Genomic DNA, 20,203 nt, shown 5'->3' with positions numbered 1-20,203 from the left:
GATTTTTTAAATTTTTTTTTTTTGCATTTGTCACCCCGAGTGGGACGGGTATGCCCAGACTTGGTGCCCGTGCTCTCCTTGCCACTGGAATCAAGCTATCCTGGCTGAAGAGGGCTGAAACCCCAAAACCGGTCCTAGGATGCTTGTTTCCAGTCCAGGGAGGACCTGGCTTGGCAGTTCGGGCTGGACTGTTCCCATGGGGCACGGGGTCAAGACTGATTTGCATACAGCTAGATTCAAACTGGAATGGCATGGTAAGCAAAAAAAAAATATGGATTTAGGCCCAGATCTCTGTCCTGGGGTGAATGCATGACATTGTTCTGCATTCTGTCCATCAACTGTTGTATTTGCATTTGTCACCCCGAGTGGGACCGGTATGACCAGACGTGGTTCCCGTGCTCTCCATGCCGCTGGAATCAAGCTATCCTGGCTGAAGAGGGGTAAAACCCCGAAACCGGTCCTAGGATGCTTGTTTCCAGTCCAGGGAGGAACTGACTTGACAGTTCGGGCTGGACTGTTCCCATGAGGCACAGGGTCAGGACTTATTTCCATATGGCTGGGTTCAAACTGGAATGGCATGGTGAGCAAAAAAACGATTAATTTAGGCCCAGATCTCGGTACTGGGGTGAATGTATGACTTTGTTCTGCATTCTGTCCATCACCTGTTGTTTTTGCACACTACAACAAGGCCTTCTTCATAATTAGGTTAGGAACCAATAATTCACATTTGTTTGGTCGGAGTATATAAATACTCGCTTTAGCCCCCAGCTTTAATGCTGTCCTGCATGGCCTCGCCCACTTTATTGTATAGTATAGTAAAATGCGTTCATTCCCTGCTGCTGGGCGTGACCATGAATATTTTAACATTTGTTACTTCCACCACCTCCTTTTGCTGCTTCAGTCCGTGGCCTGTTTCTGATTGATGGCAAGAGATGCTTTGTTTCTATATTAATGACTGCCGTTCAAGAAGCAACTAACAGTGCAACGACATAATTTTTTGTTAACTTGTTCCGGGAAATATCCTAAAAGTGGGTAAAATTGCACAGCTGTACTTGGCCTTGTTTCGTGTTGCTTTAATTGTTTTTGGAGGTGGTCGGGGGTTATTTAGCGCGAACTGGACCCGAAGGTTTCGGAGCGCTTTTCAGTTGCGTTACAGGCGCACACATTCATTTTGTTGGTCACGGGTAGATTGTGATTTGCCCACAATCACAGGATGTTTTGCGTCCCTGCCGAAGTTCGAACCCGGTTCCCTACCTTCGAAGACGAACGCTCTTGCCTTCAGGCCAGCAAGTTTTCAGATTTACATCTTGACTTCAAGCAGTCATCTTGATCCAGCTGTGTAAGAATATAGCCGTGATGTTCACTTTCTGCTCAAACCTTTTGTTTTATGCAGTAATGAACTGACTGATTGTCAATATTTTTGCTATGTGGCTTATATGCCTACCTCCCGTGGTGATGCAAGCGCTTCGTTCCATTCCGTCTCGTCCATTTCGCCCAGCTCCCCAACCCATTTCTCTTTGAGCTTCCGTGTGGGGTCCGGTAAGTTGTTAACTAGTTTTTTATATGTGAGAGAGGTAGCCTTTTGTTCCATAAATTCGGTCAGTAGCCTGTCCTCCAGCGGTGATGAGTCTGGGAGTGTGGTGTCAGGTGGAATTGCCCGTAGAAGGGCGTGTCTGATCTGAACATACCTGAATGTCTCCGTGGGGCCCAGTCCATATTGCTGTTGGAGTTAGGAAAACGCAAGCACTGTGCCCCCCTCCCAAAGGTCTCCTACCACTGAGATCCCTATGTTGTCCCACTGTGTGAATCCCTTACATGACCTCAAGTTTCCCAGCGCCTTAGTGTCCCACAACGGTGTTGACCTGGTAATTCTTCCCTTCCACCCCAGACGTGATTGTGCTGTGTGCCATAGTGTTGCTGTGTGAAATGTCGGGCCTAGTAGGGTCTTAACTTGCGAGTAGTTGTATAACACCGCGAGCATGCCTTCCGTTCCCAGCTGAGACCAGTCTGCCTTATATGCGGGATCGTCCCGCGGAGTGTGGATCCAGTGGTTAATTATTTTAAGCTGGGATGCCCAATAATATAATTGAAGATTGGGTAACGCAATCCCCCCCTCATACCAGCTCTTCACCAGTTTATCCTGTGCTATCCGCGCTGGGCCATTACTCCACAACAAGCCAGATACCAGTGCAGCGATTTGCCTAAAGTAGTGTGGGTCCACGATATAGGGGGAATTCTCAAGCACATACAGAAACCTCGGGAGAGCCATCATTTTATACAGTGCTGCCCGTCCAAGGAGGGTCAGCGGCAGTGTAGCCCAGAATTTAACGTCCGCACGTAAGCGAACTAGAGGCGGTAGCAAGTTCTCTGTATAAAATCCCTTAGCATCAGTAGTAACGAAGATTCCCAGGTACTTAAAAGAGGTGGACGTTATTTTTAGGGGACAGTCGTCTTGCAACAACGGGGCTGGGCCCTGGAGCACGTATATGATGGATTTGGACCAATTCAGGGTGTAGCCCGACGCCCTGCCATGCTCATCGCACATTGCCAATAGTGCAGGGACTCCTTCGGCGGGATTGACCATGTAAATTAGCATGTCGTCTGCATACAAGGAGACTTTATCCTCCCATCCTCCCTCCCAGGAGATGCCCCGGAACAGTGGCGTCGCTCTGAGCAGGATTGCCAAGGGTTCCAGCACTAGTGCAAAGAGAAGGGGCGATAGCGGGCACCCTTGTCTAGTTCCCCGCCCCAGTGGGAATGGCGGTGAGATGTGACCATTCGCAACCACCTGCGCGACTGGTGACGTGTACAGTAGCCGTACCCATGCAAGATATTTTGGGCCGAAGCCCATTCGGGTCAGTACAGCGAACAAGTATTCCCATTCAACCAGGTCGAACGCCATCCTAGCATCCAGGGATATTATCACTGCCTGGTCCGTAAGAAGATGTGCCCGCGCCATCACCCCATGCAGTCTTCGTAGGTTCAACGCCGTGCTACGGTGCGGCATGAAACCCGACTGGTCTGGGTGTATCAAGGTGTGTAGGTGTTGAGTCAGGCGACTGGCTAGGAGTTTCGCTAATATCTTCGCTTCAATGTTGAGTAGGGAAATGGGTCGGTATGAGCTACAATCAGTTGGTGGCTTGGCTGGTTTGGGAATGGCCACGATCGTGGCTGTGCGCTGGTCGAGTGGGAGCATTGCCTTCTCTACGCTTTCAGTGTACATATCCAACAGGGGTCTTGCCAGCACTGAGGCCGTCGCTTTATACCACTCTACAGGTATGCCGTTGGGTCCCAGCGCTTTGCCTGATTGTAATGCCTGTATTGCCAAGTGGATCTCGTCCTCAGTCAGGTCTGCGTCTAGTTCTTGCTGCGTTTCGTTGGACAGCACTGGGATATCAATGTGACTAATCGAGGCCATCGCCTCCTGTTCCGTGACGGACCGCTCCGGGGTGTATATCCCCTGAAAGTGGCGTGCTAAGGTGCGTACTATTTGTTCCGGGTGTGTCTGTAGTTGGCCCTCACTGTCGTAAGTCTCTGTATCCCTCTATTACTGCCGCCCCGTTTGTCTAGCCATGCCAACATCCTCCCGGCCTTGTCCCCCACATCGTATATTCGGTGTGCGGTGTTTGCTAAGTGACCCTTAGTGATTGTTGTCAAGTGAGCCTGGTATTGCTGTTGTCGGAGGTGTAATGCATGAGTAGTGTCCGGGGTGGGGTCTGACATGTGAGCAGTGTTCGCTGCGCCAAGCGCCAGTTCTAAATTCGTAAGTTCTGTTCTGGAGTCCTTTTTATGTCCAGCGATTGCCGCTATGGCAGCGCCACGTAAGACCGCTTTATACGCCTCCCAGAGTACCGAGGGTGAGGAGACTGTTCCTGCATTTTCGGTAAAGTAATGTGTCGTGGCTAGCTTGAGTTTCTTCCTGATCCCAGGGATCTGTAGGTAGTTGGGATATATCGGGTATATTCTGGCGCGCTTTGAATCTTTGGAGGTAAGATGTAGTGATATCGGGGAGTGGTCTGAAATGCCCCTGGGTAGAATCTCTAGCTTATCTATGGAGCCCAAGCCTACCCCTAAAAGAAAGAAGAAATCAATTCGTGAGAGGCTGTTATGTGCGGAGGAGTAGTGCGTGTACTGATGTGCTGTGGGATTGAGTTGATGCCATGCATCTGTGAGGCCCAGTGCGTTTAGGAAGCTGGGAAGAGCAGAGGCCCCTCTCGGGCGGTCCCGTGTGGGAAAAGTGTCTAGCAAGGGATCCGTTATAGCATTAAAGTCCCCCCCGATGATTATGTTCCCCTCCGGAAGCTCTAGAAGAAACTGCCCCAGTGCCGGCAGTGCAGTAGAGTGCAGCGCCGGGGGATGTATACTGACACCACATTAAAGGTTCTTCCCTTCCATTGGCCAGAGATCGCCGCAAAACGTTCCTGGTCGTCCGCCCTACGGCTGTGAACCAGAAAGGGTGAGTTTTTCTTAATAAGTATCCCAGTGCCCCTGGAGCCCGTAGTAAATTGAGCGTGAACTGCCATGGTGTATCCGGGTCTATTTAAAGCCTTGCATGTATTCCCTGCCAGGTGTGTTTCTTGAAGTAAAACCAGCTCAGGCCCGTGGCGTTTGATGGTGTGCAGTACCAAACCCCTTTTTATTTTATCTCCCAATCCCCTGACGTTCCACGTGAGTAGTTTCAGTGGGGGCACTATTGTTAGTGCGGGGGCGCCCTCAGTGGGCGTAGCTTGTGCTCGTCTTGCCATCCGTATTTAAAACCCGTGACTCCAATGTGCGGCTATGTGGCGCTATCTGTAAGGAATGACGTGTGTCTGTGTGCCAGAAGTGGATGGCCCACAGTGTGACCGTTTTCTTTATGGAAGTAGTGATGACCAATAACGATAACCATAACAATAACAGTACAACTTCCCCCTCCCTGCTCCCCTGCTCCACGGACGATGACCCGCCCGCATCCCCAACTTGGCAGAGTGCTTAGTCCCATCCCTAACTATCTTACTTGCTCGTGGGGTCGGTGAGTCCCCCACAGGCATCGGCCAATGCCCGCCCTACTCAGCTCCAACAGCTACAAGGTCCCAACGGCAGCAGATGTGCCGGTCCATATGTATCACAGTCATTCAGCCCCTAGCAGGTTGTCCTGAGCCGAGAGGGTCTCTCTCTAGATCCGAGTCCAGCCCCGCGGCTCCCTCTTCAGTTGTAGGGCTATTGGTTTGGTGCTCTGGCGTCCTTCCGTTACGCTGGTTCTGGCGGTCCCTGTGCGGACGTTGGGGTTGGCCCACCTGCCTCCATCCATCCAGCCATTCTCGTGCCACCTCCGGTGTGTCGAAGAACCATGTCTTGCCCTCGGCCACAATCCGCAATTTGGCGGGGAAAAGCATCGAGTAGGGTATGCCCCTATCGCGTAGCGTCTTTTTCACTTCAGTGAATGATTTCCTGCGCCTAGCAACCTCCGCCGTATAGTCCGGAAAGAAGGCCAAAGTCGAGTTCTGAATTTTTACAGGCGGTGCGACCCTTGCTGCCTGCAAGATGGCGTCTCGATCTCTGAAGTTAAACAGCCTGGCCAGGACAGGCCGCGGCGTTGCTCCCGGTTTGGCCGCACCTCCAGGGACCCGGTGCGCCCTCTCAACAGAGAAAAAATTGGACAGGCCCTTTGGTTGTAGCTTGTTTTTGATAAGGTCTTCTACATACAAGTCCATGGCGCCTTTCCCTTCCGACTCCGGAAGGCCTAGGATGCGAACGTTGTTTCTTCGGGAGCGCCCTTCCTGGTCATCCAGCTTGTCCTGTAGTTGCTTCGCGACCTTTTCCATTCGCTCCATCGCCACTTGCAGGTCTGAAGTGTCTTCAATGAGTGATTTTGTGACCACCTCTACTTGGGACACTCTTTCAGACATCTTCTTAAAGTCCGCCCTCAGCAAATTTACTTCGGAAGAAATAGTGCCCACCGTCGCCTGTACATCAGTGAGCGTTCTCATAATGTCCTCCAGGGTTACTTTCTTCGCCCCTTCTGTGTCCGGAGGTGTACCAGTGGAGTGGCGCCCGCCTCCCTGTGAATGGCCCTGTTGACCATATGCAAATTTATCAAGTTTTGCCTGTGTCGTTGTACTCCTTAAGCCTTTGCCCGCCATGGCGTCGCGTTCTCTGTCGTGCGGCCCGGACCCCTATATATGTCCAACGCAGACTGCTACGTGTGGCCTGACGGGATTCCCACCGTCAGCAGTCTCTCGCACCGTTAGTTACAGTCTTCCAGTTCACCGCGACCGAGGGGTCGTATTCGTTAGAGGACCTGTGTCCGTGCGGCTCACCACGTGTGTACACTGCTCCCCTGCGTGCTGCAGCACGCTTACCGTCCGTGCCTCGCGGTGTCTTCCGTGCCCCCAGGACAGGTAGTGTCTTGCAGATAGCGGCAGGATCTCGCTGTGTTTCGAGCCGCAGTGCCGGGGGTGCAGTATCCGGGAGGTCGCAACCCACACCAGTAGTGTAAAATGCACAGCACACGCTCTCCCAGGGTAGCGCCCGCTGTCCACGGGACAATGAACAGCGCCAGCCCCCCAGGCGGGCCTGAGCCAGTGGTCGCTGCACGGATCTGTGGGCGCGCTGCCGTCTCACCTCACAACCGGGGCGGCGATATCAGCCTTCCTCTCTCCCCATAGATGGCGCCGCCGATGAACAGGGATGTCCCCGCTTGCGTGGGTGCTCAGCCCGTCCGGGGTAATGCAGCCGATGTCGCTCTCTCAAGGGTTCCGCCTGGCAGCATGAAGCGTCGGAGCGATTCTTTTCTCCGGGCGTCCGCAGGTGCCGGGTGAAGTCAGTGCGCCTCAGCCGCCCAGGGCGCACTTCCGCCCGGGTCCGCCTAGTACGCCAGCCCGGTGCTGCCGGGCAGTGAAAGGCCGCAGCAGTCCGCCTCCGATTGGAGCACCTCTCGGCATCAGATGTTCGCCGGGAGCGGGTCGGTGCGTGCCGCTTGTTACCTCCAGCCGATGTCGCTCCTTCGAGCGGGCGATGTCACGGATGGGTCTACGGATATGTGGTCAGGCCGTTATGCCTGCGGAGCTCCCTCGTTAAGCTGCCGCCATGCTCGGCAGTTGGCCACGCCCCTCGAGGGACATATTTAAGAATTTCTTTGTGGATAGAAATTGGGTTCTGAGGATCTGGTGCAGAGATCGACTGAAGCTCATCATTAACTTTTTGCTGTAACTGCTAGAACCTCCTGAATATAAATACTATCCTGAGTTGTGAGGGACTTGTAGCCACACTTCAGATGAAGAAGCAGTATGGATACCTCTTAGTTCCTCTTGTCTCTGGCCCTGACAAACAGCCAAGCCAACTACTGGTAGTGGAAACAAACCCGGGACGGGGGAAGAGTCAGAAGGGAAAAGTACCCTCCGACTAGGGGAAGGAAAATAGAGAGCCACAGTAAGTTAGATGGTGACTAGCAAGAATCTGGTACACAAGATCTAGCTGTTCCTACGAAGGTAGCACAATGCAGGTAGGAGAATACAAGGAGGATGCTCGGGGGGGGGGGAATCGGGAAACTTCCTTCTGAGAAAGTGTTGTCCACACACACCTACTGTTGGGACAACATATGGCCCTATGCCTGGCTTTTCTTAAATAAGTGACATCTGAGAACATACTCGCCAGAGGGGAAGGAGACATGAGTGAAGAGGCCAGAGCTAACTCTTAGACTTTGTTAAGTGCCCCTACCTCCACGAACTGCAGTACCAGCGACATAGAGCATGAGAAACCAGCACAGACGGTAAAACGCAGTATCATCTTGAAGAAGGGGGGTGATGACGGCCGAGGAGACGGCTCGTGCTGCGATTAAAATGGCGGCTCGTCTTACGGAGCAACTGGAGACTTTCTTGCTTACACAGCGGCGGCGCGGACGCAGCAGCATCTGTGAGGAGCGCTTCACCGCCCAAGGTACTGTTTGTTTTGTGGACATTAGCGGTGTGCAAAGCGCCTTTTTGACTCTGGCTGGCGCTGCATTATCTACATTTGCCTGACCCTAAGATGACGGCGATGTCTCGTCAAATGGTGGCGGACTTCATCCCTTCATAACCGATGTCCTGGGGATACCATAGATTCTCACGCTGGGGGGCGCTTTAAATACAATATTTAGCGCATCCCTCCCTCCATGCACTGCGAAGCGTACATGCGCCTATTGATGGCGGTGGCCCGATCGGATCGATGAAGAAGGCGTCTGCTGTTGGGCTGCAGACAAACTCCAGGTTTAAAGCTGCGGGAGCGGTGGGGAGCGAGTGTTGGTGGGGCTTCATCTACTTACCCTACCCTTCCCCCCCATCCTTTGAGTCTCTCTGATCCCTCCGTCCGCTTCCGCTGTGTTACTGGGGCCTCTGACGCGGTCTCGAGCAGCGAGTCCCGCTGAGGAGATCAGACGCGGGCACACCTGCCTTTGTTACGCCGTCGGCACGGTCCCTGCTTTCCTCCACCTCCATGTGGGACCTGGAACTGTTAAATCTTCTGCATACATGGGGGTTCTCATTTTGACTCTGGCGGCACAATGGGGAAACCAAAAATCACGCAAAACCTGACTATACCCGAGACTGCTCCGGAGAACAAGCCGAATACCCGCACATTGGCAAAGCTGGCAACTATAGCCCACCAGATCCATGGGTACTTCTTGCCGAACTACCTTCCCCCTACCCCTCCTCGCTCTACTCCTCTCCACTTTCCTGCTATTGACCTCTGCCTTCACCTGTCCTTGCCCTTAGTACCCACCCTGTCTATCTGTGAATTTCCCCTCGTCATTTGAGATCTAGCTATTTTGTCTGATGCCCGATGGAGCTACCTGGTTTAGCTATAGGGGAGACAGGTCGGGGATTCCCTCCTTGGACGTCACCTACCCAGTCGGTCTTCAGCCAGACTTCCTTTTAGTCTCTCCTGTCGTCTCGTCCCACATCCTCCCTCTATTTTTGTCTCTCCTCTCTCAATGTATTGAGACTGAACTTTTTTGTCGAATGCCCGATGGAGAATACCTGGTTTAGCTATAGGGGAGATGGGTTGTGGACTCCCTCCTTGGTCGTCACCTACCCAGTCGGCCGTTAGACAGATTTCATTTAGTCTCTCCCTGTTGTCTCTTCCCCCATTCCCCCCTTTCTCTCCTTCCATGCCCCCTCCCCTCTACGCTCCTTTTATTTTGCCCCCATGTTTCTTTAATTGTTTTTCCCACTGAGACCGAGCTATTTGGCCAATGCCCAGAGGAGCTACCTGATCGCTATAGAGGAGATGGGTTTTGGGACTTCCCCTCGACCGTCACCTACCCAGCCGGACTTTGGACAGACTTTCCTTTCGTCTCTCTGCCGTATCTCCCTACTATCCATTTACCCTTACCCCCTTCCCCTCTACAATCATCTCGTCTTCTATGCTCTTGCATTTGTTGGTCTAGCATCTGATGTTAATTGGAACTGATGTAATCTTGTAATGTAACTTTTGTGGAACCTCATGTAAAGCGCTCTGATACCTCCGGGTGTAGCCAGCGCTATATAAAACTCCTGAATAAATGAATAAATAAATGGAGTGTTTCTGTGGCATCAGGTCCTTGCAGTATAACATTTATAATAGTGCATATTAATTTAAGAAAACAAATTAATTTAGAAAAATAGAGAGAAACTATAGGAAAAAGACACAAACCTTCTTAAAATCAGACCAGGGGAGCTAGAGTTACAGAATTTAAAAGTTTTAGGCAAAGTGCTGACCGGAACAGTGCAAATCTAAAGAACTGTTTCAGTCTAAGTGCATTACCCAAAACTGTTACCAGGCTGCTCTCTCGAAACAGAAGCACGAAAAACTTAAGAGCTCGGAAGGCAAAGTCTGGTGCACTCTAGTGCTTGCAGTCCTCCTGGTACGCTAATGGGTAACTCGAGTCACAGCTCCAAGGGGGAGACAGGCCTCTGCCCATGCATCTTGCTACAGTCACGAGTCCTAAAAGTTTCTTCTCGCTGGGAAAAGTCTTTTATTGGGTCTCTCCTACAGCCCTCTTGGGTACTTAAGGCACACTTCATGGCACAAGGTCTCTCTTCAGCCAGGGCTGTCCCCTGATGTTCTGACACAGGTGGTCAGCTGGACCTCCTTAAGATCGGGGAGCAGTTCTGCCTTTTGTGTCTGTGTAGCAGCAACAGGAAGCTATCCATTTGACCCTTGAGCAGCTCCAGCCCCTCGCTGCCAGTAGAATTCTAATATTCCCTGAATTCCGGCAGAATCTTCATTTCTTTAAGAGGTTTCTTTCCAGGTCTAGGAATGTTTTGCCTGAGTGGTTGTATGGTGCTAGTCTTGTGCTGTGCACTAACCCAGGATACAAACATACTGGACAGCCCTTAGGGAAATAAGAGCGGTAACAGGATGCTGTATACCGGGCACAGCTAAATGCTGGTTATTGAAAATCTGGGAAGTCGATACCCCACCCAGATATAGCACACTATGGTTGTCCCTGGGGTTAGGAGTAGCAAAACGCAACATTGCACAAAAGTCAGGAGTGGCAGCGGAAGCCCCGGTGTTGCAGGGCTTGAAGAATGATATGGACTGGTGCATGCTGGACGAAAAGACAATCTATCAAAGCAGGGGATACACCTAGAAATGGGAGACTGTATGGTCTCCTTGGCAGGACTACAGATGGGTTGTGGGTGGGAAAGGAAACCGGAAGTTTCTACCGGGACGGAGGGGGCACTCAGTGGAGCTACACAGACTGCTCTAAACTGATCGAACTAATAAAACAATCGATTGGATACTGTGATGTCAAGCCTTTATTATGCCTGCTGTTATGTTTTACCTTTTTGTTTGTGTTTAAAACCATTAAGAATATATATATTTTTTTATATCCTGTGCACTAGCCAGGTATTAGAAAATGTGTTGCACCCAGTCCTAAATTTTAGCAGTATCACACCTCCTTTTTGACACTTCCTCTATTGGATCACTGCACACCTTCCCAGAAGCCTTAACGCAAGAGGGCCCCTGCCATTCTAGATCTGTATGAACTTTGGTTATTTCCGTAGCCACACCTCTGTGGCTAGAAGGTGTCCTCATCTTCTAATCCGAGATTTGGTGGCTTGCTGGATATGGAGTGAAAAAATGTATGGCGGCCTAGTGAATGAATTGTGTAATTTCCTATTAGCACATTTTTTGCATCTCCAAGTCAAATGCAATGTGAACGCTGCCCTTTGTTCTGCCATCTACTCATGTCCCGCTCCCAGATGGCTAATCCCTTCTAGGTCTGTTCTGTAAAAAAGAAACTTTACCTACAAAGTGAAAGCTGCTTTGGATAATTGTTCTCTCATAGGGCATTAACTTGCCATTGTGTAGTATACTAGATTTTTATATTTGAAGCACTAAGCCTGCAGGCATACTAGTCACGCTTTAGGGGTATTAAATAGCATTTATATTAAATACACGTTTTCTGCATGACAAAGCCATGCTTCCCTGCCTTGTGCCGCTGCAGTGCTTTTACTCCGCAGCCCAGCAATAGCACCTTAGTGCTCCCTAAAGCCATGTTTTATTTATGTGGGTGCTGTAAATACAGTCTCTTGTCCACATGTGAAATTTAACTTGCATGCCTCTGGTGGGATCTTATTCGGTTTACGCATGCCGGTTCGTCTTCTCTCCAGTTCCAAGCTTATCAGGGCTTGGTGACAGGTCGGTCTCTGTGGTACTCCACGGTTTCACCGACAGCACGTTTCTCAATTGCATTTTAACATCCACCGTGGTCTACAGGTTGTTTACAACAGGTCAGACAGATATTCCCACCAGTTGGTCACAGGTGCTCGCTGATTTTTGACCCTGTGGTAGACGTAGCTGTTTTGTGAATTCCTTCAGGTACGGGCATTTCTCATTGAAGCCACTTTCCACAGACTAACTGGACTCGTAAGTTCCACTTTCATTACTTTTGCCTGCAGGTACAGATGCTCGTGGTGACAAAGGCGGGCCACAGACATCTTTATTAACATTGAAGGCCTTGATTGTTTGCAAATTGTTTAGGATCCGGCAAATACTGTGAAAGTTCGCATGACTGATGTTCCAAATTTGACATCTGCTTTACTGACTTTCAGAATCTTCGCGTGTACACTTACCTCCGGTATGCTGTTCTACGGGGTGCCGGGTTTCTTTGCCTATACTATCTAGCCTTGAAAAAGTTTGTTGGACGAAACATGTGTCGGCTGCAAGTGTCATTTTGTGCTTGGATCTTTGAGAAGAAAATAAAATAAAGAGAAAGGGAATATTTTATGGACTCCTGTGATTACTACCTGGGTTACTACCTACATTACAATTTGGACTGATTTGGTGTGCCTCGGCATATGTACATGTTATTTGTGAACTCGACGGAGACGTTTTTCCTTGTTTTGGTCTCTTTGAGGGTGGAATGATACATTTTGCTTTGAGAGCACCACATTGTACTGTACATAAGTATTACTTTTGACTGATTTATTACAAAGATGTGCATTCGCAACTAGGCATTTCGACCTCTGGGTTTTTGTGGAATGACTTGAAAAGGCCTGACTGTCAATTCTCATTCGCCCTTACCGCTTCTTACTGTTTCCTTCTGCACACCAAACATCACGTATGTGTTCGCTCAAGCGCCTTCCTCTAAATGCTTAGTCTAGAATTGTGGTTTTAATGCAACAGCCAGCATCTACCATTCGGCAAGCTGCTAATCAAAAGAAGCAGGGGGATTTCGTAAACCAAACCATAGTAAAGTAAAGTAAAGTCCACATTTGTAAAGCGCACAATCACCCGTAAGGGTCTCTAGGCGCTGGGGGCCGTCGGGAAGATTAAGGGAGCTATTGCCCAGAGTCACATGGTGCTGGGCTAACCTGCCGCCGGAGCCGGGGATCGAACCGTGGTCCCCAGATTCCAGCGTCCGTCGCCCTGGCCGCGGCGCCACACCTCTCCCATCAAACCATCAGTTAGTTCATTGATATCACAGCTGCAAAGAGGTTGTGGGACAGAACCACTGAGAGCATTCGCTCTGCAGCTCCTGTGGCAATGCATCTCTCCCCCCTCCACCCTCATGTCAAATGCTCTTTCAAGGTAGCATCTATTCACACTAGTATTTGAGCTTAACTCCGAATTTATAGGATTTAAATGATGCTGTATTGGCACTTTCATAACACAAGCTAGTTTAGGACTTTTAATTGTCCTAATCACTTTAGTTGCTATTAAGGACGTCCCCTCGGGCTCAGCGGCGTCACTAGGATTGGTGTCACCCAGTGCGGGTAACTCATGGTGTCACCCCCTCACGACTTACCCAATGAATCCTGTGCACCTGTTTTAAGGAGATAGGTGCTCTATATTACAGTTTAAACGTCGGGAGGTGCGTGCATGTGTGTACAGTGTGTAGGCGCATTTTTGGGTGAGGATGTGTCTGGGAATATAAGGCGGTAGAAGCTGTGTCTGAAAGGAAGTTGCATATGTGCTGTAAAAGGGGGATGGGAGAGGGTGGCTCTGAACTTGAATGAGTAGCTCACCCTGGCCAGTTTTTTCTCTGCGTACTCATATTTACACGCCTATTTTTCCCATTATTGTAACTTACTAGTCCCAAAATTCAATTAAATAATGTCGATTGCATGGGCTACTAATGCATAGACGGGAAACGTCGAAGTTGTCAGTGAAATCACAACCGTTCACTAAATGTCACTGGATTTTGCACAACTTTGTTAGATTTTGCAAACTGTTCTTGTCGCTATTTCGTCTGTAAATGTAACACAAGGGCCTTTCTCGTCTTCAAAAGTCATGCTGGGAGCCAGTGCTTGAGTGGTTGGATGAAAACGTGTCCCCAGTAAGACATTTTAAGCTCGAACTTGTCTTGCTCAGCTGGATACACTCAAACTGTTGTGCTAGTGAAATATCACATGCCCAAACGCTGCAAGATTTCGCCTGCCTAAAATGGTTTTGACCCGAGCTCTTCGGCTGTATCTGTGTGAGTAGCGGCTGGAAGCGCCATTCATCTATCAATCCACACATAAGAGCTTTGTGTGTTACTGGGTTCCACCACCTGTTGTGTTCTTGTGCTTAAGGAGCTGACAGCAATGCGTCTGTGTTCGAGTTGGGAAACGACAAGCGTGTCCCTGTTTGAAGGTGTTCGGTTTAAGGGAAACGGATGTGTGTGAGAGAAGCTTGGAACATTCCGCGTGTGTTTTTTAAGAGAAAGGATGAGGCCGAGTGTGGCGGGAGGACTTAAGTCTAACCACGAGGCTCACTTTGACCTTGAATCTCAGCGTGTGAAGCCTGCTCCCTGTTCACCGTGTAGCCGTAGTCGTGCTGTGAGCGTCGGTGTCACCCCATCTGATGGTGTCACCCGGTGTGGTCCGCACCCCCCTAGTGACGCCACTGCTCGGGCTTAAATTGAGAAATTTCCATGCACCATCACAAAAACCTGCTACAAAAAGTGATGGAGCTTCTATAAAACAGAGATGGTAGACATATTCCTTGGTCATAAGTCAAAGGTGATGTGATTTAGAGGACCTTGACACTAAAGGCAATCTTTACCCTCCCTTGGCAGTTTTTTCCTGGCAAGGAATCCTTATTTCCACAGTACATTATTCGAGAATGCTTCACTTCAACGATGGGCAGGTTGCACTGACTACCTACATGTTCTAGACTTCTAAGCCTACAGTGTTGACACTTCATGGCTGTACTAAGAGAACATTTGCAAAATCTCTTTGAACAGAGTCACTCTTTGTTTAAAAAGTTGCCAGGTTATCTTTAGCACAACATACCATGTGTTGCAGTGGTTGAAGTTATGCCAACAAGTTCAATGAGCCATAATTTTCCTCTCTGCATCATGTTGGAAATACACATCTTGGTAATAAAAGAAAACGTAAAATTCTCTGACTTTACTGAAATCGCCATGTTTAGGGGCTGTAAGGAGAATGGGGAAAAATTATTTTGTCTTATCGTCTTTTATTCACAAGGTGTTGTGGCAACTCGTGTTCTCATGGCCATAGATAATTCTGAACTCCTTCATGCCGGCAGCGCATTTGAGTGCAGCATTTCCTTCACCTGACCTTTGTATCCGACAGCAAATTAACCCTCACACTTAATCTATTAGTTAGGATTGTGAAAATGCATGCCTTGCCTGTCTGTTATTACTTTGCACTTTTTAATAAGATTTAATGTTATTATAACTTATCAAAGTTTACTCATCTATTAAATTCATGTTTTATCATTATTCAATCTTTCTTTTGCATATTACTTTTAATTGTGTTCACACAATGCAACATATGTTAATGCTCAATAGTCACTTAAGTTTTAAGATTACAGAATAAAATGAGGCAAACTAGTCAGTGATTTGTGCCTTAATGGCTAAGAAAAGTTACTTTCTGTGCAAGCCTTGCTCTATGCATTGTTGCTAGATTCCAATTCTGCTTTGAAACATTATCGAATCTCTTCCAGGTCCTATTACAATTTCTTCCATGAGAGTTCAAAACGGCCACAGCAGGACATTTCTGTAAATATTTCTCCAGCTGAGACGTGTTGATGGTGAGCTGCCATCAGTTAATGCGTTGCTTTTAATTAGTGTGTCCTTTTTCAAGCATTGTTGCCTTTCCTTACATTCCAGTCCAGACATGCAGGTCAGCCAAGACTATGATCATTGACAACTCGAATGTCTTTAAAAAGCTAATGTGTGTCATCTCCACTTGAAATTGAATCCAACCAAAACTAATAGTGTTCTCTACTCCAATAACACTTTTTTTTTGCCAGAACACTAAGGGCTTGACCGCTAGGCCCTCTAGGGTTCTTTACCACTCTAGTGCCTCATACCAAATCTCTGGGTGTTCTCATAGTGAACATCTCATCCTTTCAAATCACATCAAAATGACAAGATCCTCCCTGCTACTTCACAAAACCGTACATTCTTCATTCTGACTTCAACTCAACTGTACAAGCCCTGGTTCTGAGCCAATTTAACGAAATGCAGTCTTGGCCTGCCCTCCTAAATCTTCTGCAGTGCCTCTAAAATCTGTATTGCATGCAGCTGCTTACCTAGTAATGGGAGCCAGAAAATCAGACATCATGGTTCCCATTCAAAAACATCTTTGTTGGCACCCACTTGGATGCGAGCATTGAATTCAAGATTGCTTATTTAAGTCGTTAAGTATTATATGCTGAGCAGTCATCCTACCAGAAGGAGAAACCTAAACTCGCCACCAGGAACAGAAGAAGAGTAATCCTGGAAATGCCAGCATTCAGAAGAGCAAAAACGTTCACACAGGCTTGATCCTGCCTAGATCCCAGGCTATGGAGCTCTATCCCTGGTCGTATTAGATTTAATCTGAATCTCCTATTCTTCAGCAAGGATTTAGAAACCCATCTCTTCTAAATGTATCTTCTTCTTTAACATTATCCCTTATATCGTACGTTCCCTCCTTCTCATCATTGCAACTTTGATACATCCTTTGAAAGCCTGCGCCTCTGTGGTATCCTTCTTTGGTTCATTGAGCTTTGCAATCATTATTAGTGTCTCTAACATATTCACTTGTGGCCTTTACAACCTTACCATCTTATCATGAATAGTTGACCATCTTCTGTAACTATCTTGAAAAAGGTGTATAAGATGGTCGGGGACAGCATGTGTTTGAATAGCCTCTCTGATGGCTAGGATTATTATTGGTTAGGGTACTCCTAGCATTGAGATGATAATTCATCTTCTTTTGGAGTTAAGCGTTCCTTGATTTACACTGATGTCAAATAGATTAAGGCATAGGGGTCTATGTAATGTACTGATTCTTGAGAGTTAAAGTTACAAATCCGTAACCTATTTTGGAGCTGAAGCTTCACCCCTAGAGCTGAAGAAACGGCACTTGCATACTAACGATTTTCACTATGCTTCGAATAAATGCGCTACGGCATGTAACCCAATTTTTGCCTTCATGCAATGAAGCTATGTTGCATTGTTTTTTAAATGTGTAGATTGTGCAATAGGAACTTCCACCAAGTAAACTTTGAGGGCTGAAGTAGTGTATTTTGAGAAACCTGTTCCTGGAACATCCTTGAATGATCATTTATAAAGAGGCAACAGATTGTAAACTCTACCTTAATTGAACTTGTAAGATTTATGAAAGAAGGGGTATGGGATTGGTTTGCTATCCATTTGCATAAAAACAGTCAAGACCTGTGTCTTGTACTATGTATTTATTTTTAAGTTGTACTGGTGACATAAGGGTGAAAAAGAAAAGTTGCCTGCAGCTGGTAGGACTGATTAAGGCTCTGAAACTGTTTCCCTGTTGGCATTCATTTTGCATGAGTTGATGTATGCCTTATAACCATTGTTTTTGTGTTGCAGCAATATCATTTGTTGAATTTTTCACCTGCATGTTTTTTTTTCATTTTGCAGCCTTCTTTTCCTGTAGGTCACGGCTTAGGAACAAACCACGCTATTAGTTTTACTCCCTATCTGACACCTGTAACGCACAGTGTTGGGTTAGTCCCAACTGATATGATGCCCAACACACCCGTCATGGTCCCTGGAAGTCCGCCTATGTCAGTTTCCAGTTCTTCTGGTCAGAAACTCCTCAGAACAGACAAACTAGAGGTACTAGAAATTTTTATTCTCTGAAAGTCCATGTATAGGCCAAATTCATTCAGGATTTGTGACGCGCTGCATTTTCTGGTTGAATGTGTTTTTGCCTATTTCCTTGAGAGCATTGCTGTAAATTTGGGGGAAGATTGCGTGAAAAAAACTTTTTCCATAGCAAATTATGTATACATATTTTGAAGTAAAATTTTGAATGGGCAGAATCACCTGCTTTTTTATTTTTTTTAACAATGTTTTTGCAAACTCCTTGTAACTTCTCTGTGATAACATTTTATATTTCTGTTCTGCCAAAGACGAGTAGTTTACTTTGAAGGATCTGGCGAGCACATCAATGCAGCATGCTGCCATTTTTTTTTACAATTTACAATATGCAGACGCCATTATTGTATCAAACTACCTCCACATGCTTAAAAATACGTGGGAAATGGGGTTGCAATCCCCTCCTTCCACGCCCAACTGGCCTGACCGCTTATTTTCCCAATCATTTTAAAAAAGGAAGGTGTTAAAGCCTGATACAGTTTTCTTGTGATGGGTAGAAACCACAGCAAATGTTACAAATATGGTTGCCAGCAGCTTCAAAGATAATACCTTGTCTTTGTCAGGATGGAAAACTAAAGAAATGTTCAGCTGAAGGTCGAACGGGGTTTCAAAGGCCTTGTTTTTTAAAAGAAAAAAAGTGCCCCCATTAATGTGAAAGAAAAAAAGCAACTGCCCCATAAATGTAAACGCTAATATTTTCAAAAAAATGCTTTAAGTAGAGTACAACACCATCAATAGGCTGTTTTTATCATGTGCAATACCAAAAAGCAACAGGCAGGACATGAGTCTCTTATAATCCCTCCTGTGTTTCTTGCATAGGTTTGCAGGGAGTTCCAGAGAGGAAACTGTGCACGGGGAGAGACCGATTGCCGCTTTGCACACCCTGCAGACAGCACGATGATTGACACAAATGATAACACTGTAACCGTTTGTATGGATTACATTAAGGGTCGTTGCATGAGGGAGAAATGCAAATATTTTCACCCTCCTGCACATTTGCAGGCCAAAATCAAAGCTGCTCAACACCAAGCCAACCAGGCTGCAGTAGCAGCTCAGGCAGCTGCTACCGTGATGGTAAGTGCCAGCGGACATGTTTTCGGGCTCTGCCATTGGGTTATTTGTCTGGCTGTGAGTAGGCAAGAGTTATAATCTTACTTATTAGTATAAAATCACAAAATGCAGTAATTGATTGGGGAATATTATTAGTATTGACGTAATTTAAAAAAAATAAAAAACCTCTCCCCTTTTCCCCCAGTCTTGGGTCTCTCAGCACAATAGGTACTCCTTTGAGCACAGATAAGAAATTAGACTCTATGATCTGCCTTCTCTTTGCTTTATTGTTCTCATAAATTATCACATATATCCCCAATTCTAGAATTACCCAAAAGGTGAAATGGGCTACAAGGATGCATTCGTTTTAACCCGGTAGATTCCAAATGGTGGTAAGAATGATTTTCTAGCCTATTAGATGGACATCCTATTAATTCTTTTTTAAATGGCGTGAAGGTGGTGAGAGAGAATCAATTTTGTATTTTTGTGAATTTGATGACTTAGTTGAGACCTATAATGCATTCACTTTCCAATTATTTTATTTTGATGTTTTTTACTTTTAATTGCAGCTTTCCCGGTCTAACCTTGCCTCTCCACTTGCCACAAACTGTCCCATCCCTTAAGATATTGCTAGCAACCTTTCCAAAGGGTGAACCCAAGGCCTTATTACCGCAACTCAATTGATTTTGAATTGTGACATTAGGGTGCATTTAAACTCTAAAAGGTGTCCACGTTCACCAGCTCAAAGCTTGTGGCTGCAGCAGTAAAAACAGTGTTTTGTGTTATCCCAAAAATCTGTTTTAAAGGCATGCTCGTTTAATGTGATCTGTGTTAAGGGTAGGATTTTTATTTTCCACGAAAGCATAGATGCTATTTTGATGCAGGATTTGGTTTTGTAGTAAGTATCGTGGTCTCAGCCTTTGTAGTTCCCTCCGTGTCAATTATTGTAGTCTCTGTTTTGTAGTTCCCTCCGTGTCAATTATTGTAGTCTGTCAATTCACCTTCTATGAATGGAATAGTCCTCAGCTTCAGTGGAAGGACCTTAAATAATTTTAATAGGGTGAAACCAAAATGGACATTAATGTACATTACCCACATTGTGCTCAGCAATATCATCATGCTGAATAGCTGCAGCACACCATATTTTCTTGTTTGTCACAACTGCAGAGCATTAACGATTCCTTTCTATGCATCGTTTTTATTTCCTGGTCAGTCGGGATTTCAACCCCCTATATCAGATCTTCTATGCTTGTGATGATGTGAGTAAATTGAACAGGAATGATAGAGTTCCTTGAAGTGTTTTTAGGTTGTTCTTCCTAACTGATAGAAAGTGATGCCTGGCGTCCAGTAGTGTACTATAGGTGTCCATGATTCCACAGGCATCTGATTTAGCCTAATCCAGGGCATTTAATTGCCCACTATTCATTTGGTGTTGTTTTGCACTCTCCATAAGATTGAGACAATGGGCCTTTTATGGTAATGCTAGTCCATTAAGTAACTGATGTTGCTGTATCTTGGATTTGGCCAAACACCAAATTAAGAATGAGGCTCTCGATCAAGCAGAGAGACGCT

General features: G+C 47.0%; 1 protein-coding gene across 42 annotated transcripts in view; it reads left to right on the top strand.

Annotated features, from left to right (window-relative positions):
• The window catches only part of MBNL2 (muscleblind like splicing regulator 2), a 564,932-nt gene that overhangs the window by 401,459 nt on the left and 143,270 nt on the right, over positions 1-20,203 (top strand). For 41 of the 42 annotated variants that reach the window (XM_078657944.1, XM_078657951.1, XM_078657948.1 and 38 more), the window contains 2 exons: positions 17,342-17,539; positions 18,401-18,655. In XM_078657944.1, the coding sequence (XP_078514070.1) occupies positions 17,342-17,539; positions 18,401-18,655 (453 nt within the window). The remainder of the gene's footprint in view (positions 1-17,341; positions 17,540-18,400; positions 18,656-20,203) is intronic. The other variant, XM_078657954.1, reaches the window with a different exon arrangement.

This window comes from Lissotriton helveticus, chromosome 8 (genome assembly GCF_964261635.1).
Source record: "Lissotriton helveticus chromosome 8, aLisHel1.1, whole genome shotgun sequence".
NCBI lineage: Eukaryota > Metazoa > Chordata > Amphibia > Caudata > Salamandridae > Lissotriton > Lissotriton helveticus.
Note: the sequence above shows the minus strand (reverse complement) of the source record. Positions and strands in the feature narration are given on the sequence as shown.